The sequence below is a fragment of the Barbus barbus genome, assembly GCF_936440315.1.
Source record: "Barbus barbus genome assembly, chromosome: 8".
Taxonomy (NCBI): Eukaryota; Metazoa; Chordata; class Actinopteri; order Cypriniformes; family Cyprinidae; genus Barbus; species Barbus barbus.
Genome location: NC_136736.1, coordinates 34,853,631 through 34,876,823, shown reverse-complemented (window position 1 = coordinate 34,876,823; position 23,193 = coordinate 34,853,631). Strand labels below are relative to the sequence as shown.

The window sequence follows — 23,193 nt, the reverse complement described above, 5'->3', positions numbered from 1 at the left end:
AATAAATGTATATAAATATATTAGTTCTGTCAATTAATAAAAAAAGTAATCACACATTTTTCCGTATGTGCGATTAATTGCACCTAATATTAAAATTAAAATTGTAATCATTAATATATTATCACACTGAGTCTCCAAATGAATGTAAGAACAAGAAAGACTATTTTAAAGTATATTTTTACTAAGCACTGTGAATGAAGGCCAGTATCACCATTTTTTTATATATAGCCATTCAACATTTCAGTAAAATTTCTGCCATAACTTCTAACAGTTAATAGGCCTAAATTGTTATATATCATCATATAAAAATTAAGGCATTTATATAAATGGCCCCAGACTCTGTCCAAACATGCTTTGGCTCTGACAGTCCAACGTGCAACGGCTGTCGCAGGAGATGCACTGCTGCTTTACTGTATCAAACACATTACAGCATCAGATATAATCTTCATCCAACAAACACAATAACACACAACCATATGGACACACACACACACACACACACACACACGCACACACATGCCATCCGATGCACTCTAAATATAGAGCACACACTATCAAAACATGCATATGGACACGCGTGCATGAACACGTGCGTAGACAGTGCACATATTGAGCGTCTGTGTGAACACACACACACACACACACACACACACACACACGCACACACACATACACACGTGCACGCACGCACACAGACAAAGCCAATAGCACTAAATGAATCAATTTATAAAACAAGAGTGCTAAGAGGCTCTTCTAGTTATTATTGTGCGGCCCATCTGTTATGTTCTGTCCCAGCATGCCTCATTCATAATACAAAACCACAGAGGTTTAAGGTATATTTCACATGCTTTACAAACAAATGAGTCCTTTTGCACCACAAGACAAATGATTATTGATAGTGTTAATAAAAACCAATAATCAAGTACTCTGTCGATTAGGTGTCTGCTTTCAGGGTTCGTCTGATTCTATCATCTGTTCTCTTTTTGATGTGAAACTGAGAATACAGGTATTATCATAAATGTTAATTGCATTATTATAATAACTATGTGACAGATTATGAAAAAACCCATTATTTAGGCCTACTTTATATGCATAAAATGCATAAACTTATTTTTTTTTTATGAATAGATAAACAAATGATTTAATATGTTGACCCTACTTCAGCAACATTATATAATTTTTTTTTAGCCTGAAGTCTCTCAAAGCCTGTTAAGAACAAATATAGGTCATATGTTAATTAAGACTATTTTTAGGAGCATTAAGAGAATTTGCATTTTGACTTCTATTCATGAAATTAAACATTTCCACCAAAATTCTTAAAAAAAAAGAAAAAAACGTATTAGATAGAATTATGTATTTACATAGTATGATAGTATTTGTTTATATTATTTTATTTTTTTATTTTTTTCATTTGTATATAAAAGTCATGATTTAATTTATTACAATGAGTGTTACCAAAAACAACAATGAGAATTAGGGAAAAAAGTGAATTACCAAAACAATGAGAACTGCAAACAACAACAACAAAGTGACAAGTTAAAACTATCAAAAATGACAAAAATCAACAATAAGCAAATAAATAAAGAAATAAAGAAAGAAAGAAAGAAAGAAAAAAGAAATGACCAAAAAGCAAAGTAAATGCACTTCAGTAAAGAGAATTTAAAAAACATTTTGCATTCATATTTTTGGAGGAAAACATGCCTAATTATCAGGAAAACAATGTCATTGCGAGATTCATTTGATCACATTGATCAGATTCTTTGAGAAACATTGGTCTGTTTTCTCACATCCCATTATAGGTTATGAGCAAACGCTCAGAATAGTCATCATGCCAGTAAAGATCTGATGTTTCACGATCACACCCTGAGCTGACTAACTCTTGTTATGACTAGCGTATCATAACCAGCATCAGTAATATGTGACGGGAATCTGAAAACAAACCACTGGACAAACAAACCTTAACTAATTAATAGACCAGAAGAGAAAACTACTACTGCTTAGACTGCATAATACATCACATTTTTGGAATTGAAAATCAAAAACACAACAGTTGTTTGTTGAAAAATATCTTCTCTTGAGTTGTTCAGCTGGTTCATTCGCACTGGATATGGACAGTTAAGTGCACTGATTGATGCAAATGTAGAGATATTTCATGCATTTAGAAAATATGCATATGAAGAACACTTGGGAGTGAAGTTTCAACTGCTTGTTATTACACAAAGAGTTTATTTGACCTTCGAGAGAGTACAGCCTGGTATCTGAGCGAACGCTGGACTCTGTAGATCAGATCTGTTCAGTTTCACTCCATTACAGCATGTCCTTAAGTGGCTCTTTGGGCTTCTTTGTGCCGAGGTCAGAGGTCAAATGCAGAAAGGTGCTCGTCTGTCGGCGGTGAGTCCTGCGCTGGGCGGCACAGCAGATGCAGACGCTGCACACGGGAACACACGAATGGCTTGTTATTCAGGAGCGAGACGAGACGCTCGAGACTCTCTGTCTGTGCGAGGGATTTTATTTGCCACGAACATAAACAACAGTCATTCGTTTAACAATGAAGCATGGCTTACAGGACAAGAGAGCCGCTCTGAAATCGCGCGGATTTGTGATTAAATGTTCTCCATCAACCCTATTATGAAGGAATGAATTACAGTTCTGTTATAAGCACAAGATAAAGGTTTTGTGTGTGTGCATTTATATATGCATCTTTTTTTTAATTAACATTTTAACCCCTTACAGCACAAAACTAAGTGGTTAAACATTTAAAAAATACTTTTACACAAAATGAAACAAAGCCTGGTACATACAATACTAAAGGAATTTATACATGGGCAAAAGAAGAAAGAGAAAGGATTATAATAACAATAAATCGATAACAAAATCAGATATGCTGTATAAATATATAAGTGGTTTGAGAGTGAATCAGGGTTATTTTAGTATTATTTTTATGCTACTGTAGTATTTTTATTTAGTTTTATTATTTTTATTATTATTTTGAATATTTAGATATAAAAATATATATGTAGTTTTACAGTGAATCAGGGTTATTTTAGTATTATTTTTAAACTATTATAGTATTGTTTGTTTTATTTTATTATTATTATTATCATCATCATATCTATTATCATTTTGAATATTTAAATATATACATAGTTTTATATTATAGTATATAGTATTACTTTTATACTATTATAGTATTTATATTTTTATTTGATTGTATTATTATTATCCTCATTTATATTATTTGTAATATTCAGATATATATGTAAGTTGTTTCACAGTGAATGAGAGTTATTTTAGTATTATTTATATGCTATTATAGTATTTATATTATTATTTTGATTTATTATTGTTACCATTTATATTATAATTTCAAATATTCAGATATATAAATATGTACGCAGTTACAGTATATATGAATATGGGTTTAATACTATTTTTATACTAGTATTTATATTATTATTTTAAATTAGCTTTTATTTTATATTTATATTATATACAGTTTATTTAAAATTTTAAGTTTCAGTAATTTCTATGTGCTTTTGTCATTTTTTATTAGTATTTTTTATTTCACTTTTAGTTTTAGCAATTTTAGTACTTAAACTTATTTTATTTCAGTTAGTTGCCAACATTTCTGATTTTCACATTTGTGACCCTGGACCACAAAACCAGTCATAAAGGTACATTTTATGAAATTGAGATTTATAATTGCCTTTAAAGTTGTTCAAATGAAGTTCTTAGCAATGCATATTACTAATAAAGAATTCAATTTTGAAATATTTACAGTAGGAAATTTACAAAATATCTTGATCTTTACTTAATATCCTAATGATTTTTGTCATAAAAGAGAAATGTATAATTTTGATCCATATAATGTATTGTTGGCTATTGCTACAAATATACCTGTGTTACTCATGACTGCTTTTGTGCTGCAGGGTCACATTTCTGTTTCAGCTAGAATTATTGTGGCTGTGCACCTGTTGCAGGGTTCCAGGCGTGTTTGTGAGTCTGTAGACGGCCCAGAGCGGCAGGAGAGACACGGAGGACAGCGTCAGCGTCCAGCCCATCGCTGTGGCCCATCCGGGGGCCTTCACGCCGTTAGCGAGGGTCAGCGGAGACCAGGAGATGAGCGAGAAGCCGAACGTGCCCTGAACACACACAGAGATGGATGAGAGGCTGCTGGGGGTCAATCAGCGTCTGTCATTAGCGCCCAGATCCAGTGACCCACCATGCAGACGGCGGGCGTCAGGTAACGCCAGCACAGCCGGAAGCTGCAGAGCGGCTCGTAACCGATCATCACCTTAATGTCGTTACTGAAACGATCCGCACCTGAGAACAGCACAACAACAGATCGTCAGCTGTCAGGATGAAGATCGAGAAGCAAAACATGCCTGCAGCCATATTTCACCCCAAAATCAATAAAAAAATATTATATTATATTTCTGGTTGCAGTGCAAGTACATTTTTCCCTGCATATAATACACACACATATATATATATATATATATATGCGGTCTCTATCTATCTGTTTTCTAAAACAATTGAATTGCATTTACATTAATAATAAAAATAATAGCAGTTTATATTTTGGTTTCTATGTTTAAATATCTGAAAATAGACTCCAAAAACAGACAAACAAACAAAAGCTCTAAATGGCCCTAAAAAAAAATGAAACAAAAAATTAAACACATTTTCTCTATAGACAATACAAATAAATTGTTGTTGAATAATGTCTTATCATCGTTATAAAACACATTTTTCCCTGCAAATACATTCTCTCTCACACACACACACACACACACACACACGCACGCACACACACACACACACACACGCATGCATGCACACACACACGCACGCGCGCACACACACACACACACACACACACACACACACACACACACACTTAACTCATATTCAACTTTAAAAAAAAAAAATCTCATTGTCATTACTGTCAATGTGACCTGGACTGTTACTGTATGCTGTCTCTTATAAAAGGTAGTGATGGTATCAGATTGTCAGGGAACTATTTAAAGCAGCTATTGATACTACTGTGATATTATTCAATATGTGTGTGTGTACCGTAGATCCATCCGATGGCCACAGACTGACAGACGGACAGCAGCAGCAGACTGGCTCCACTGCAGGAGAAATGATCATAGATCTGAAACACATACAGGCCTCCCTGAACACACACACACACACACACACACACACACAGAGGAAGACAGCGATACACACACACCTTCATCATCAGATGACAGACTGATCTGACTGAACAACAATTAAGACCTCTGTCTGCTGAAAGGGTCAAGTTTCAGAAAGAAGTATTTGATCAAAAATACAGTAAAAAATGTGAAATATTATTACAATGTAAAATAGCTATTTTCTATGTGAATATCTATTAAAATTTTCAGCATCATTACTCAAGTCTTCAGTGTTACATGATCTTCAGAAATCATTCTGATTTGCTGCTCTAAAAACATTTCTGATTATTATCAATGTTGAATATTTTTGTGGAAACCTACATTTTATTTTTCAGGATTCAGCGATGAATAGAAAGTTCAAAAGAACAGTATTTATTTGAAATAGAACTCTTGTGACATTATAAATGTCTTTACTGTCACATTTGATCCATTTAATGAATTCATGATGAATAAAAGTTTATTTATACTAACCCCAAACTACTGGTAAGATATATATTAGTGGATTTGAGTGAAATGTCTGACCGGCGTCACCATCAGAAGTCCGATCAGGAAGCAGACGGAGCAGACGAGCAGCAGCAGAATCTCACGCCGGTGACCTCTGCGGATGAGCGTGGGATACAGATCCGACACGGACATCATCAGCGCCTCCAGACTGACAAACTGAACACACACACACACACACACACACACATGTTGGGTTTCCATGTTTTATGTTTTTATCCTTGTGGGGACATTTGGTCCCCAGGACGTGATGAATACCAGGTGCACACACACACACACACACACACACACTCACACACACACACACACACACCCACATACAGATTTAATTTCTTTCTTTCATAAATTGCTGTGCCTGCTCTAAAATATGAGACAGCAATGTTTCAGGAGTTTAGTACACAGAGTAGGACACATGCTTATTCGATAACTGTTTTATTTCCTATCTGGATTTATGTATATGCCTTATTTTTTAAGATAAACTGTTTTTTTCCATTGTTAACTATAACTATGCAAGATTTGATTTCAAAAACAGTATCATAGCTACTAAACTATTTCTTGTTATGGTTTTAAATCAGTATTTAACCTCAGAATGATCTCAAAGTAAGTCTGATTTTGTGGTGGCTGTACTTTAAAATTTAATCATTATAATCTTAATTCAAGTGATGAAGGATTTTGACAGTAATCAGTGTTGAGTTCTGTAAGGTTAACCTGCCTGCTTTACATGTTTGAAAATTATTAATAGTTGAAAACAATAGAAATTTAGAGAAGTAATCAAATGTAATCAGTTACATTATTTTAATGAAATAATTGAAATAGTTTCACTATATATTAAATTTTAGACAAGGTAACTTGAAATCTGTAACCTATTACATTTCCAAAGTAACTTTCCCAACACTGTCTGAAGGTCAGCACACACCTGAGTGTCCAAACCCAGCATCAGGATCATGAGGAAGAAACACACGGCCCACAGCTGCGGCACAGGCATCATGGACACGGCCCGCGGATACGCTATGAACGCCAGTCCAGGACCTGAATGAGACACTCAGCATACAGATGTATTCACAATAAGACAGTTATAGAGAAGAGCGGGATTCCAGAGAATGGGGATTGTTCTCAGAACGTCCTGACAAGCTTCTCGAACAAACGCTCTTCCAGTAACATTGCTTCAAGAGCATTCATTCAAAGTTATCTGGCAATGTTCTCAAATTGTTAGCACGAATCGTCTATGGAACACTTTTTGGAAACATTTCAGTTGGACAACATTTTATAAATATTACTTGTTTCAATATGTCAAATATGGCTGTTTCTATAAAGTGGGGCAATTCCAACTTTGCGAGGACAGTCTGGCGCTTCTGACTCACAGCCTGTAAGTATGTTTCTGTTACTGATGATTCAATCGTGAGTTTTGAGCAGTGTAGAGAAGTGCTTGTTGTTTGATGTTTCTCTGATCACAAATGCAGAAAAAAGACCATATGAGTCATTATAATCAGTAATTATGTCCCCACTGGATGCAACAAATGCCTCGTTTATAATGGGTTTTATTGTTTTAGTCTCATTGCGCCGGGACATGGCATCACAATACGGTGAGGGGTCATTAAAATGTCATTAAAACATTTTAAAAACTGGACATCTTCAGAAATAACGGTTTCATAACTTAATATTTTTGATAGCTGGGATTGTTTCAAGGTTAACTGAATGTTTGTTCAAAGTTATCTGCTCTTTAATAATGTTCTCAAAAAATTTTGCATAAACAATTATTTATAAATAGTTTATGCAATATTTTTTTTTATGTTTTAGTTCTAATATTTTTTAAATGTATCTACTTGTTTCAGAATGTTCAGAGAACATTCAAAAGTTACATTCCCATAATGTCTGCAAAATTATACAATGGAATGTTCCCGTAACATTCAGATGACCAATAATTTGTTTTGTTTAAAACATTTAAAAAAAACTGGAAGCACAGAGAACATTCAGAATTATTATTATTATTTTTTAAATAACTTTATGAGAACGTTAGCAATAAAGTTCTTAGAACATATTTTTGTTGGGTGGAATGTAGGCTCTTATGATTTCCATCAGAACTCACACAATCCCGTTTCTCACCGGACTGCACCACGTCTGAGATATCCACACCCTGCTCCTGTGCCATGAAGCCGAGCACAGAGAAGATGGCGAATCCTGCGATGAAACTGGTGCTGCTGTTGAGGAGACACAGTCTGAAGCAGTCCCTGCAACACAAACCCATGCACGTTCATTACTGACCACATGCAGCTGATGTGAGGGAATAACATGCATTGATGCAATAGATCTAACTAAAACTATCATAAAAAATATTCATAATTAGATTAATAATTCAAATAAAGCTGAAATAGAATTATATATATATACACACTCACAGGCCACTTTATTAGCTACACTTGTTCAATTGCTTGGTAACACAAATTGCTAATCAGCCAATCACATGGCAGTAACTCAATGCATTCAGGCATCTAGATGTGGTGAAGACGACTTGCTGAAGTTCAAACCGAGCATCAGAATGGGGAAGAAAGTGGATTTAAGTGACTTTGATCGTGGAATGGTTGTTGGTGCCAGACGGGCTGGTCTGAGTATTTCAGAAATTGCTGATCTACTGGGATTTTCACGCACAACCATCACTAGAGTTTACAAAGAACGGTCAGAAAAAGAGAACATATCCAGTGAGCAGCAGTTGTGGGGACGAAAATGCCTTGTTGATGTCAGAGGTCAGAGGAGAATGGGCAGACTGGTTAGAGATGATAGAAAGGCAACAGTAACTCAGATAACCACTCGTTACAACCAAGGTATGCAGAATACCATCTCTGAACACACAACACGTCGAACCCTGAAGCAGATGGGCTACAGCAGCAGAAGACCACACCGGGTGCTGCTCCTGTCAGCTAAGAACAGGAAACAGAGGCTACAATTCACACAGGCTCACCAAAATTGGACAATAGAAGATTGGAAAAACGTTGCCTGGTCTGATGAGTCTCGATTTCTGCTGCGATATTCAGACGGTAGGGTCAGAATTTGGCGTACAGAACATGAAAGCATGGATCCATCCTACCTTGTCTCAACGGTTCAGGCTGGTGGTGGTGGTGTAATGGTGCGGGGGATATATTCTTGGCACACTTTGGGCCCCTTAGTACCAATTGAGCATTGTTTAAACGCCACAGCCTACCTGAGTATTGTTGCTGATTATGTCCATCTCTTTATGACTACACTGTACCCATCTTCTGATAGCTACTTCCAACAGGATAATGCACCATGTCACAAAGCTCAGATCATCTCAGACTGGTATCTTGAACATGGCAATGAGTTCACTTTACTCAAATGGCCTCCACAGTCACCAGATCTCAATCCAACACCTTTGGGATGTGGTGGAACGGGAGATTCTCATCATGGATGTGCAGCCGACAAATCTGCAGCAACTGCGTGATGCTATCATGTCAATATGGACCAAAATCTCTGAGGAATGTGTCCAACACCTTGTTGAATCTATGCCATGAAGAATTAAGGCAGATCTGAAGGCAAAAGGGGTCCAACCCAGTACTAGCAAGGTGTACCTAATAAAGTGGCCAGTGAGTGTATATATGTATTAGACAAAAATGTAATTAAACTAAACTAAAATTACAATTTGAAATAAAATTTATCCTAAAAGTTAAATGAAAACAATGTAGAAAATTTTAACAAACAAAAAATAATAAAAATGAACAAAGCACCGCAAAATTACTAAAAATTAAAATGAATGAAATGATAATTCAAAACTATAACAGTACAAATAATTCTAAAATAACACTGCACCACTGTAGATACACATGGGATAGATCATTGCACTGGCAACATCAGCATGAAGAGTTCGATTCCCAGGGAATGCATGACGTGAGGATATGATATGCCATAACAGCAATGTAAATCAATTAAATTAATAAACCCAAATCAGTGTAATTTTATTATCACTGAGATACTATTACAGATTTTTTGTAATATTTTGAATCAGTTTTCATTTTTATATTTTATATTTTTATTTTTATTAATTTTTTTTATCTTAGATAAAGTTGTAGTATTTTTTTTATTGTTTTTGGTCATTTTTAGTAGGTTTTGTTTTTAAAATGTGTCAATATAGTTTTTACTTTTTATTTCAGTCTTACTTGTTGTTTTAGTTGTTGTTGTTAATTTAATTTAATTAAATTTTATTTGATTAAGAAATTAAAATGTTTTTTTTTTTTTTAAGTTTTAATTTCAGTTTCAGTTTTAGGTTTAGTTAACTATAATAACCCTGATCCAAAGAGTAGAGAATAGTTGTTGTTAATGTCATGTTGACTCATGTAATGTCATGTAAGAGGAAGGACTCACTTGTAACAGTCGTTGTTGAATTTGTTGTAGCTGCCAAGAGCCGTAAGACTTCCCAGACAAACGCCATATGAGAAGAAGATCTGAGTCCCAGCGTCCATCCACACCTTCAGAAGAGAGAGAAACACAATCTGGGCTTCATGCTGAGCATATTAGTAAAGATTTCACTATATACTTTATCTCTGGCTTTTTACAAGAAGCCTCACAAATAAACTCGTTGCAGACAGTCACTGTTTAAAGAAATCCTCTCCAGTTCTTTCTCTACAGACTAAAAACTGAACAAAGCAGAGCACCGCAAATGATTCAATGACAAATCAAATGCAAGATGATAAAATCGAACTGAAACGGCATGTGCTCTTCATGTTGGCTGCGTATATATACACTTTTATTCCATTTTCAGCAGAAGTTTCAGGACTCTATAATGTCAAGTGAAAGGTAACTACCTGAATATATGTGAGAGAACGTGAGAGGATTGGAAATATATTTTTATAAGTGAAAATGGTTTAAAATGATACCGTTTTATAATTTTAATTTTAATTTTTATGTTTTTAAAAATCATACAAATATCAAATTATACATTATTTTTAAGGGAAACGCAGTCATAATTTGAACTAATATTGATTATATGTCAAACAAAATGGACTTCTTGATTATTTTTCATGCATGTGTGTTAGTGGAGATGAATGCATGTTGCATGTGTTTGTTCAGATGTGCAGGAATGGTCAGGTGTGTTTCCAGGTGATCATGTGACGCTGTGGTACCTGTGGGTCCATCAGCCGCGTGTGATTGGGTTTCAGGTAATAAATGATCCCATCCACAGCACCTGGGAGAGAAACGCCACGAACCAACAACACCAGCAGCATCACGTACGGGAAAGTGGCTGTGACATACACAACCTACACAACACACAACACAACATGTGCTAGAACTCAGTGAACAACATTTGATATAAAATAAATCATAAATAAATTCATATTAAAATGAAATGTGATTGTTTGTTTGCAATTTAATGCCATGCCAGCAACCACAAGTATGGAGGGATTTAACAAACTAAAATTAAATAAATAAATAAATATATACTCTTTATAACTCTTAAATACATCATTGAATGTTGATGTAAATAAATGAAGAATGAACTGTGATAAGGTGTGAAATATTTTAATGTATTTTTTGACATAAAAAAGGAAATATGCTTTAAGCTGAAACAAATCATGAAATACAACTTGAAATAAAATGTAGAGGGCAATAAAACAAAGCAATACATCATAAAATTAATAATGACATTGCAATCAGTAAATACAAGTGAGAAAAAATTAAATGCAACTTTACCTGAAATATGACAGAACATACACCTTAAAAATTAATATTGTCACACCTATTTTACATGAAAATCTAAATCAATATATTTCACACCTTATTGATTTAATTATGCATGCATGCTAGTTTCAATGCACTTTTATGGTTTTATTGCAACATTCCATGATGTTTTTAATGAGTTATTTATATATTTATTTATTTATTTATGCATACATACATGCTTACATTTCAATGCAATTTGTTTTTATTGCAACATTCCATGTCACATTTATTTATTTACTCACTAACTTATACATGCTTATATTTCAATGCACTTTTGTTTTCATTGCAACATTCTGTGATGCATTTAATGATTTATATATTTATTTATGCATACATGCATGCTTACATTATGCACTTTACGTTCATTCATTCATTCTTATATTTCAATTCACTTTTATGTTTTAATTGCGACATTCCATGATGCATTTAATGATTTATGTATTTATTTATGCATGCATGCATGTTTACATTATGCACTTTACATTTCATTCATTCTTATGCACTTTTATGTTTCCATTGTGACATTCCGTGATACATTTAATGATTTAGTTATTTATGCATGCATTCTTACATTTTGTTTATTTGCAAAATTCCATGATGCATTCATTGATTTATTTATGCATTTATTTAGTGTAGTTTGTTAAATACTTCTATTAAAAAAAACACTTTTTTTTTAAGTTTATATTCTTTCCTAGACGAGTCGAAGCATCACAGTCTATTAAAATATGCCTCAGATTTATTGCACTCTGGCATAAGGCGTATAAAGCAGGATCTCCTCTCATGTTATGGTATGAAAACACTGGCAGTGCTCACTATTGTGTGCAGCGTTTACCTTGCCGGTGGATTTGACTCCTTTCCAGACACAGAAATAGCAGAGGGTCCACACGAGCAGCAGACACAGGGCCAGACGCCAGTTCACTGAGCCCAGATGATCCACACGAGCAGACAGATCCAACACCTCACGCCTGGAGTGAGACACACACTCACAAACACTCACAAAAACACCAGCAGACCCTTCAAATCACTGCCACGCATTCATACCAGACACTCACTCCCAAAACTCAATGACCGGAGACGTGGCATTTTCAGAGAGATCGCTCATGTTGTGTCCATCAAACCCCACGCAGGAGTCTAGAGGATACACAACACAACACATTTACACTCATGTACTTGTCTGTCTCAGTGTTTATACTCTCAAAGTCAGTTTGGATAAAAAAAAAGCTCTGCTGAATGAATGCCTGTAAATCTAGATGCATGTGCTGTCAATGTTAGATTGAAGAATCTAATGGTCAAATTGCCATTGTAATGTGGAAAAATCTGTGTGGAATAAGTCTTTCCAAAACCCCAGCCTTAAAAAAACATGTTAGCTAATCCGATACCAGCAAACACAATGACTGACAGGTAGAGAGCATTTCTGATTGGCAAAAACCAAACCAAAAAAAAACACCCAAAAAAACAAAAAAACTAAACAGAAACACAACACTGTGACAGAGACAGGTGAAATTTGAATTGCATTTGTGACATTTTATGAGTAAATAATTATATATACATTTATACTGTATATATATATATATATATATATATATATATATGATTAGAGCTCCTTTAAAAGCATATCTGCCTAACTATACCATAATGACTCAAGAATCAATGGTTTAATATACAGTATATTATATAGTGTAAGTTATAAGTTATGTTCTGTAAATAATTTTTCAAATAATTTATAAATATATCAATTATTTTATTAACTAATTCATTCAGTTTCAAAACTTTAAATTATTGTGGTAAGTCTGTAAAGAGTCAAATTTATATTAAAAATCTAAATATTTTGTGTTATATAATATTTGATATATATATATATATATATATATATATATCCCATCTTTTACTCTACATAATAACATTTTGGGTTCTAGAAAATATATTTTTAAAAAATGTCTTTTCAATTCATCATTATTATTATTATTATTATTATTTTTAAATTAATTTAACAATTATTATTTTAGTAATTAATTACACATATGCTATTTTTTGTTAATATTAATAATTTTTAATTAGTTTTAATTGTAATGTAAATTTAGTTTTTTTTCTCTATTATGGATTTTTTTTTATGTTTCTGTGTGTTAATAAATGTATGTAATTCAAATGTCAAAATCTTTTGTGTTTTGTGAAGTTTACATGGTATACCTTACTCCACACAAAAACTTTTAAAAATACACTTAAAGGTAATTTAAAAAACGAACAGACGTGGATTAAAAGACACAAGACGTATTTGGTGCTCTAGAAAGAGCTGGAGGAGTTTTTGGCGTGTGTTGTGTGATGTGCTCGATGGGTGGGGAATGAGTTCAGTCCTGAGTGTCAAGATGTTTGGATAATGGAAATGAACTTGGCCAAAACTCAGCCTAAATGATGTGAGCGCACTGGAGGAACGGCCCAGATCTGCAAGGATGCTGATGTACGGTGTGTGTGTGTGTGTTTCACACCTGTGTTCCAGGTGTTGTTGCAGTGTGACCAGGGAAGCCGTGTCTGGAAGCTGCTGCACAGGTAGAAAAGAGCCCAGGCCAGAATAATGATATAATACACACAGCTGTGTAAGATCATCATCTGACTGGCCAAACCCAGACCTGAAATAACAGAACGATCCAATCGCAAACACATCACAAATAAACTAATTCAAAAAATTATAGCGCACAAACTCAATTTCAAAACTGAAAAATTTTGGGCCTGTGAACCAGATTCATGTATTCTCGTGACCACATAAATGCGTATTATGACTGATCAGATTGCATCGAGTATAGAAAATGTGGATGTGGAAACTTTTCAGTGAATATTAACGGAAGTTTGGGTCTGTTTCTATCAACAGGGTTATTATTATTAACTAAACCTAAAACAATACATTTTACTGAAATAAAATATATGAAGAGTTTATTTGCAAAAACAGAATTTATGTTTTTTTTTATTATGTTATCATGTTTTTATTGTGTTTCATTGTTTTAGTTAGCTGTATTTTTTTTTTAACCTAATCAAAATAACCCAACTGCAGTTTGATTGAGATTAATTTGAATGCTCAATGAAAAAAACAAGATTTTTGAAAATTGTTATCTGTTTTTGCAAATGAACTCTTCATATGTAACTTGTAAACTTATTTTAATTTCAGGCAAATTCATTTAGCTTAACTTGAAGTACTAAAAAACAACCTAAAACTGAAATTAATGAAATTAAAAATGAAATGAATTAATTAAAACTACACAGAAAAAAAAAAAAACACTAAAAACACACAACAAAAAGAAAATGAACTTTAAAATGAAAATGAAAAGAGAAAATATAAAAACAAAACTAATTCAAAATATTAATAATTATATTAGTATATTAATGACACTAAAATAACATTCACACAAAGCATCCTTAAAATAAAATAAACTTAATATAAAAAATAATATAAAAAAAATCTTGTAAAAGGACATTTTCTCATTTTCAAATAGTTTAACTTCAAGTGTTACAAGTATCTCAAGTATTTTATTATATAAATAAAAGTATAAACATATATACATATACATATATATAATGACTGTTGTCTTCTGTAGAGAGCTGCTTCAATACACACACACACACACACACAGTATATATATATATATATATATATATATATATACTGTATGTGTGTGTGTGTGTGTATATATAAGTAATAATAATGACACAACAAATAACAAAATTGAAAACATTAACTACTTTAACTAAAATGAACATGAAAACAGAAAATATAATAGAAGTCTTTGAGTCATATAGACTTTATCACTGTTGTTTGTAGGCATACATTCTCCTAAACATCTTCAAACAAAAGTCAAACAGGGTTGGATCATCCTGAGGGTGAGTAAATGATGAGAGGATGTTCATTTCTGGATGCACGACTACTTTAAACGATTCAAACCTGCAAACAGAGGGCAGATTTTCATCCAGGCGCCGACTCCTCCCAGACTGGTGAACTGACCCAGAGCCGTCTCCAGCAGGAAGAGAGGAACGCCACACACCACCAGGAATAACAGATACGGCACGAAAAACACACCTGTCCCCACACACAGAGACAGACAGGAGGATCATGGGATGTCATGAACAAAACACACAACAGCACAGGAGTCACGCTAATAAACTCAAGCCAAGACACATGTATTTCTATACGGCTTTATACAATACAGATCGTTCCAAAGCAGCTTCACAGAAGCAAAGAGACAAATAACAGCATTCATGTTGCAAAATTCAGCAATTATGAAGCAATGCAACACATTTCAGTGTAAAGCCGCTATACAGAGGACAATAGAGTCATTATTCAGATTGATTCAGTTCAATGTTGATTCCATTCAGTTCAAAAACAGTGTCTATGTATACATTATAAATGTCATTTTTATGTTGGTGCTATTTTAGTACTTAAATATACTATTATAACATAAAAAATTGAATTAGCTTTTATTTTAATTTTATATTTTCTGTTTTTATATTATTTTTAGTTTCAGTTGAAATATGTAATTTTGTAATTTTTACAATAATTTTACATTCATTTATTTTTTAACAGTTTATATATACAGTATATATATATATATATATATATACTGCTCTCTACAGAAGACAACAGAGTTATTATTCATATCAATTCCATTCAATAACAGCGTCGCTGAAGCAACTAAGATATATAATGACAAAAATGCTGTAAAAACTTTTTTTTTAGCTCAGAATTCAATTATTGTGATTAGGCTGTAATTTGTTTTATTTATTTGTTTAAGAATTGTTCTTTTTTAATTTTAAAATGTTTTTTCCCCCTCTTTTATGGATGCATAATGTTTCTGTGTGACAAATTTCGATAATAAAGAATTCTATTTAAATGACAAAGATTTTGTATTTTGAGATGTTTATTTGTATTGAATCATTTACTCTACAAAATGTCTCTACAAAAGTGTACTTTATATGGACACTGTATGATAATCAAGCATGAAATGAATATTGTAAACTAATGACAGAGTGCTGATCGTCTCTCACCTCCTCCATTCTTGTAACACAGATATGGGAATCGCCAGACGTTACCCAGACCGATGATCTGTCCAGCAACAGCCAGCAGAAACTCCGCTTTACTGGCCCACTGACCGCGATCCTCCGCCTGACCTTTGACCCTCTGTGAACACATGACCGGCTGTAACAGACACAGACGCAGAAGCTCACAGAAGCAATGCAAACGGACAGTGCATGACGTCAATGTCGTTTTGCTGTAGTTTAATGCTCTGCTGGCCACATGGATCACATTTGTCATCTGGGCTCATGTGTGTGTTACCCAAGACGTTTAGGGAGGAGTGTCCCTAAATAGGCACCAATGCGAACAGCACATTCCTCAGGAGTGGCTGCTGTCATGTAGTAGACTTAGTGCATCTGTTAGTCCAACTTTTCAAAAATCAAGCTGTTGCAATTTTACCTTGAGTAAAGGGTTGACACAACATTATAAAAAGTAAAATTATTAAATGCATGCATTGCATTGTTTGATAATGTAATGTCAATGCATAATTGAATATTTGCAATCACATTATCAATGCCTGTTTGTTCAATGTTTCAAAAACTGGACTAAGTGTGATTTTACTCTGACTAAAGTGTTTTCATGACATATCAAATGACAAAGTATTGCATGCATAATTATATACATAACTGTTTAAGACTGTATAATTTAACCATAAATTAAGCATAATTGAATATTTCCAATCATATCAAACTTTTTACAAATCGAACTAGTGTGATTTTACTCTAACTAGTATTTACACAACATTATAAAGAGACAAATTATTGCATGCATAAATATATTCATAAAAGTTTGACTTTGTATAATGTAACAACAATGCATTGTTGAATATTTGTTGGATTGTTGGATGCTGGATGAAGCCAAGTTATAATCACATTTTGAAAGTCAGTCATAATTTTGCTCCGACTTAAGTGTTTGCACAACATATTAAAAATACATTATACCAGTTTATAAAAAGTTTATCATGGCAAACAATATACAGGCATCACCAAAGTTTTTATTTTTTTAATAATTATATATGAGTCAAAGAAGCAATGTCCCATTTTGGTGTCTGCATCAAAGGAAATTTACAAAAGTGATTTAATACACATTGGAAAGCATATTAAATGCAAGTAAAGTGTCTACTTTAATGTTTCACATAACTTTTTGTGAAAATAATGTGTTAACATATGTTCATTAATGTTCATTATCATTCAGTGTAACATAAAATCTGATTTGAGAAAATAAATTGTTTATAAAAAATAAATTAAATAAATCCATAAAAAGATCTCTTATGTTGATTTTCGAGCCATTGCTTTGGCAAAGCAACAGCTAATTAAGTATAAATGAACTGTAAAAATAACTGATATACTTATTATGAAACAAATTTTTCATTTACAACATCTAATATATATTACTGTTCTGGGGGTATTGATAGTTTAAAATAAAATTATTCAGATAGTTTGACCAGTCTGAATGTGATGTGCAGGTTGAGATGAGGTTAAAGTTCACTTTAAAGTCCAGGTTTGAGTCCATACAAAGGCTTTTTACTGTTCAGTTTGGTCACTGAAAAAGTCACTCTTAACCCGCTTAATCCCAAAATTTTCCCAGACATGAAAATATCCAAATGATGTGTCATTAGTAACCCTTTGAGACAATCACTATTTTTTGAATTTTTTGGGGGAAAAGTGTGTGAAAAATTGTGTTTTATGGTCTTTCACAATTGTGACCGGTGGGATAATGTGTATACCGAATTAACATATTTCTGCAGTCATAAAAATTATTATATATATCTTTATTATTATATATATATATTATATATTTTATATATCTATAATTATTATACCCTTTGATCACACTCTAGGGTTACTATTATGCATAAAAAAACCTTATACAACATTGATAGTAACACGGAGATAAAAAACTAAAAATACAACCATCAACACAGCTCAAAATTGTTACTTTTTTTGTAAAATATAACATCGAGTTTTTACTTTAGTGCTACCAATATTACAACATCAATATTGTAAAATTTTTGTAACATTTGAATTTTTTATTTAGTGTAATATTTTAGTGTAATTTTCAACAACTGCATCTGGATTTATATTGTATTCCTAAATTCACTGTCATCCCAGCGGTCACTATTGTGACCATCATGTTTACTCTCTCTATGACCACACTCAACAAAACATTAATACTAGACACCTTAAAGATGATGTGTACCTAAAACCTTTTTTACGGTCACTATTGTGACTGGTGGTATTAAATGGGTTAATTTTGCTTTCAAAGTGCACAAATTTACTGCACCAGATATATTGCATTTAACTTTACATAGGTTTCGACAGAAAACATTTCAGTAGTGATAAACGTTTGATTAAAAGTTCTCGTATTATTATTATTATTATTATTTTTACCTGTTGCCAAATAGACACTGATGTACGGAAGAGGATTAGGGCCAAGCAATAAAGCCATCTCGAGATTAAAATCATTAAAATGTGAGATTAAACGATTAAAAAGATTGAAAACTGTCTAAATAAAATGCTGAGAATAAACTCATTAAATTTCAAGAATAAAAAGTCGTTGTGTTTCGAGAAAAAAATTCGTTACATTTTGAGAAAAAAAGTTGAAACAAAATGTTGAGAATAAACTCATTCAATTTTGAGAATCAAGTCGTTGTGTTTAGAAATTTTTTTTTTAATTTTGAGAAAAAAAGTCGAAACAAAATGTTGAGAACAAACTCATTAAATTATGAGAAAAAAGACGTTGATCGGGTCGATAAAATACTGTCATTATGTGTGACATTATTATTTTAAAATTGGATAAAAAATTATTAAACTTTAGTGTTTTATTTAAAAAATTTGTGCATACAAAGGGAAAAATACAGCTTGTACGAGAAGCCAAAGACACAACGATGGGACAAACAGCACGAGATGATCCTCTGTGTTTGAGATTCATCGCTGTCACATGCACTTGTGAAGTTCGATTCATATTAGCGACCAGTTCGTTCAAACGATTCACTTCAGTGAATCAAATCCAAAGCGGATTAACTGACTCGATTCAATCAAGGGAAATAATATTTATTAAATATAGCCTAGCTGCTGTTTTCTATCAAGTTACATTGTTTACGTTTCAATTACAAAGTTTTTTAAGTTTTGTTAAAAAACCGATTAAAAAAGACTCGTTCAGAAATCGGATTTCAATAACACTTCCTGAAAACATTTAGGCTACAGCAAGTACTCCCCAAATACCTCACAACACCAAAAAAATTAGATCTCATTGAAACAAAGTGAGCCATGGAAGAAAAATGAAGGTTGAATTGCCATTCAAATGATTCAGTGCTGATTAGCAGCGGCCAAACGGGTCAGAGTTCCACAGACTAATTAGACGGGATGTTGACTTAGTAGGAGTGACTGCTTTTCTCTTTCCTTTCATCAGATCTCTGATAATGTATCCCAGAGAGAGACAGTCGAGCCCACACTTAAACTGTCCCACCCTCACCTGAACACAAGCATGCAGTGATGAATGACGTCACTGCTCAGCGTTCAGCATCGCAGCTACAGTATGCTGGGAATTATGAATTATGGCCTATTTAAACCAGCTGTGACAATATTAACTGCTGGACGTGATTGTTTTAACAGACAGGTTACGTAATAACATCGCAACAAATCTGAGACAATAGCTCGGTGTTTCTGCACAGCTGCTTTTAATGCTGGCCTGACAAACTCAACATAATATTTATAATAAACAAACTCCACCAAATATCACATCAGTTCAGCAAATGCACCTGGTTCATCAGCCCAAATATGTGTGTGTGTGTGTGTGTATTTAATATTTATATACAATATATATATATAAACCAAAAGCTATTAGAAATGACAAAAACATTCAATAAAATTACTAAGACTTTAACTAAAAATGAAATGAAAACAGAAAATATAAAAACTGTTTCAAAATATTAATAAAATATAACAGTGTCTCAATAATACTAAAATAACATTGAGATTCACATAGAAAACATGAAGCGATTTTCAATTGTAATAATAATTCACAATTTTTACTGTATTTTTGATCAAATAAATGCAGCCTTGGTGAGCAGAAGAGACTTCTTTCAAAAATATTTAAAAATCACAATTATTTTGAGCTTTTACCAGTATATATAATATACACATGTGTATATATAATAGAGCCAGATAAACTAATAATAAATTCAAAGTCAGTTTTACAGTCAGAGTCAAATTTACTAAATTTATTTCCCGTAAAATATATACACAAGCAGGTCACCTTTTGCCAGGCTATTGGGTTTTTACAGATGTAACCAACAAACTTGTCACATTCCCATGGTGCACCCCTGCCAGGCCCTAACAGGCACTAGTGTGGGCTCAATAAGTGAGACGGTTTAATGAGGAAACGCTAATCACAGCCAGACCACAGAAGCCACGAATCAGGCCGCACGAAGCGACTGTATGGAGGAGTAACACTGAGCGGCAAATAAAGAAAATAAAGTTAGTAGAAGATTGGAAGAAAAGTTTTTGTATAATGTTTTAAAATAATGTTTTAATCATGATATTTCAGTGTTTTAGAAACATTTCAAAACAATTTTCCCCCAAGTTTTTTTTATTTAAATAATCTAAATGTGTTATATAAGTAGACTTGTGAAGAGTTTTCTGATTCTGTTCGTAGTCAGTTTCAGAACATTTCTGTTCTGATTTTATCATATACACGTGCACACCCATGTATATTTTTATATATATTTTGAGTGTTGTGCTTTTGCACATTTCTAGAAAAGTTTGAGATCATAACAACCAGTTCATTCGTATGCCCGGGGATGTAAATCGACCTGAGGGACAGGAACTTGTCCTGTGCCCAAAGCAGAACCTGCTGCGCTAGCCTGTTCAGGCGGCGCGAACACAGTCCGCCCTGGTGATTATATAAGAGACTACCGCCATGTTCTCCACCAGCACTAGGACATGGCAGCCTCTCAACTGCTGGAGGAAGTATTTCAGGGCCCGAAATAGAGCCATCATTTCGAGGCAATTGATGTGCCATTCGAGAAGATGGCTTCTCCAGATCCCTTGGGCTGGATGGCCATCCAAGACCGCACCCCAGCCTGTGAGGGAAGCATCTGTTGTTAGCATCTTGCGACGACAACACGGACCTAGAGTGGGACCCAAAGTAAGGAACCGGGGTCTGAACCACATAGAAAGGTTACGAAGCCCCTGGCGCGTAACCCTTATTTGCCTCTGGGGATCCCCTGGCTCTGAGCCACAACTGAGCCACAACTGAAACGATCTCATGTGCAGGAGGCCCAAGGGTATCACCGTGTCACCGTGGATGCAGCTGGCATGAGACCTAGAACCCTCTGAAGGTAACGAACAGTAATTCTGTGGCCTAGCTTGATGTTCTGTAGGGCGTTTAGAATGGATTTGACGCGTGCAGGAGACAGCTGTGCCTGCATCGTGATCGAATCCCATACAACCCCCAAATACGTTGTCCTCTGAGCAGGAGAGAGAACGCTTTTCTTGACGTTGAGCTAGGACGACATCTCGATGTCGAAGCGCAAGCTCTTGAGACTGTGCCGGAATCAGCCAGTCGTCTATGAAATTTAAAATGCGGATGCCCTGGAGTCGCAGAGGAGCCAGTGCCGCATCCATGCATTTCGTGTACGTGCGGGGTGACAAAGCTAGGCCGAATGGAAGAACCTGATACATGAACTAAAACATTTTAAAAAGTTTCATGAATGATGTATGAATAATATTTTTTGTTACTGGAAGAACGTTTGTTCATAACTTTGAGAGAATCCCAGCTAACAAAATTTTTTCAAAGAATGTTTTCCTAGCATTTTCATTAAGTTATGAAAATGTTGTTTCTGAATATTATCGTGGAAGGGGAAGTCGTGGCCTAATGGTTAGAGAGTCGGACTCGTAATCCAAAGGTTGCGGGTTCGAGTCTCCGGCCGGCAGGGATTGTAGGTGCGGGGAGTGAATGTCCAGCGCTCTCTCCACCCTCAATACCACGACTGAGGTGCCCTTGAGCAAGACACCGAACCCCCAACTGCTCCCCGGGCGCCGCAGCATAAATGCTGCCCACTGCTCCGGGTGTGTGTTCACGGTGTGTGTGTGTTCACTGCTGTGTGTGTGTGTGTGTTCACTGCTGTGTGTGTGTGTGCACGTTGGATGGGTTAAATGCAGAGCACGAATTCCGAGTATGGGTCACCATACTTGGCTGAATGTCACTTCACTTCACTTCATTATCGCAAGGTTAAAAATATCCAGTTTTTAAAATGTTTTAATAATGTTTTTTCTTGGTCAGCCGAATGTTACGTGAACGTTCCATTGTATCATTTTGTAAACATTATGAGAATGTTACTTTTGAATGTTCTCTGAACATTTTGAAACAAGTGGTAACATCTAAACCATGTCTGCAAGAAAGTTACATGTATAAATAATACTTTTGTGAATTTTGAGAACATGTTTAATGACCGGAGGACTTTAAACATTCTATTAATGTTATGGGAAGAACATTGAAGGAACCTTGCCAGAACGTTGGCAGTGTTGCCCTCATTAAACATTCATGAGCTTTGTACAGTCTCAACTTAAGGGTCAGAGAGAGTGGAAAATAGTTGTTAAAAACTAAATGATGTCTGTTATGTAGCACAAATATCTAAATAACCTCAGGGGGAAAAATTACAATAAATAAAAATATGAGTCACAGAAAGAGGAAAAAGAAAAAGCT

The 23,193-nt window shown here is 34.1% G+C and overlaps 1 protein-coding gene across 1 annotated transcript; it reads right to left on the bottom strand.

The window, feature by feature from the left end:
- Positions 1-1,413: 1,413 nt before the first annotated feature.
- Positions 1,414-22,169, bottom strand: LOC306874345 (sodium- and chloride-dependent GABA transporter 2-like; the record flags this gene model as incomplete). Its single annotated transcript, XM_079424310.1, has 15 exons — positions 1,414-2,428; positions 3,972-4,142; positions 4,223-4,323; positions 5,077-5,179; positions 5,724-5,861; positions 6,619-6,731; positions 7,806-7,930; positions 10,074-10,177; positions 10,832-10,966; positions 12,262-12,394; positions 12,482-12,560; positions 13,913-14,053; positions 15,358-15,492; positions 16,458-16,608; positions 21,402-22,169. The coding sequence occupies 15 exons, from the start codon at positions 22,167-22,169 to the stop codon at positions 2,354-2,356; spliced, it is 2,472 nt and encodes an 823-aa protein (XP_079280436.1). The 3' UTR covers positions 1,414-2,353.
- Between the last annotated feature and the right edge of the window lie 1,024 nt (positions 22,170-23,193).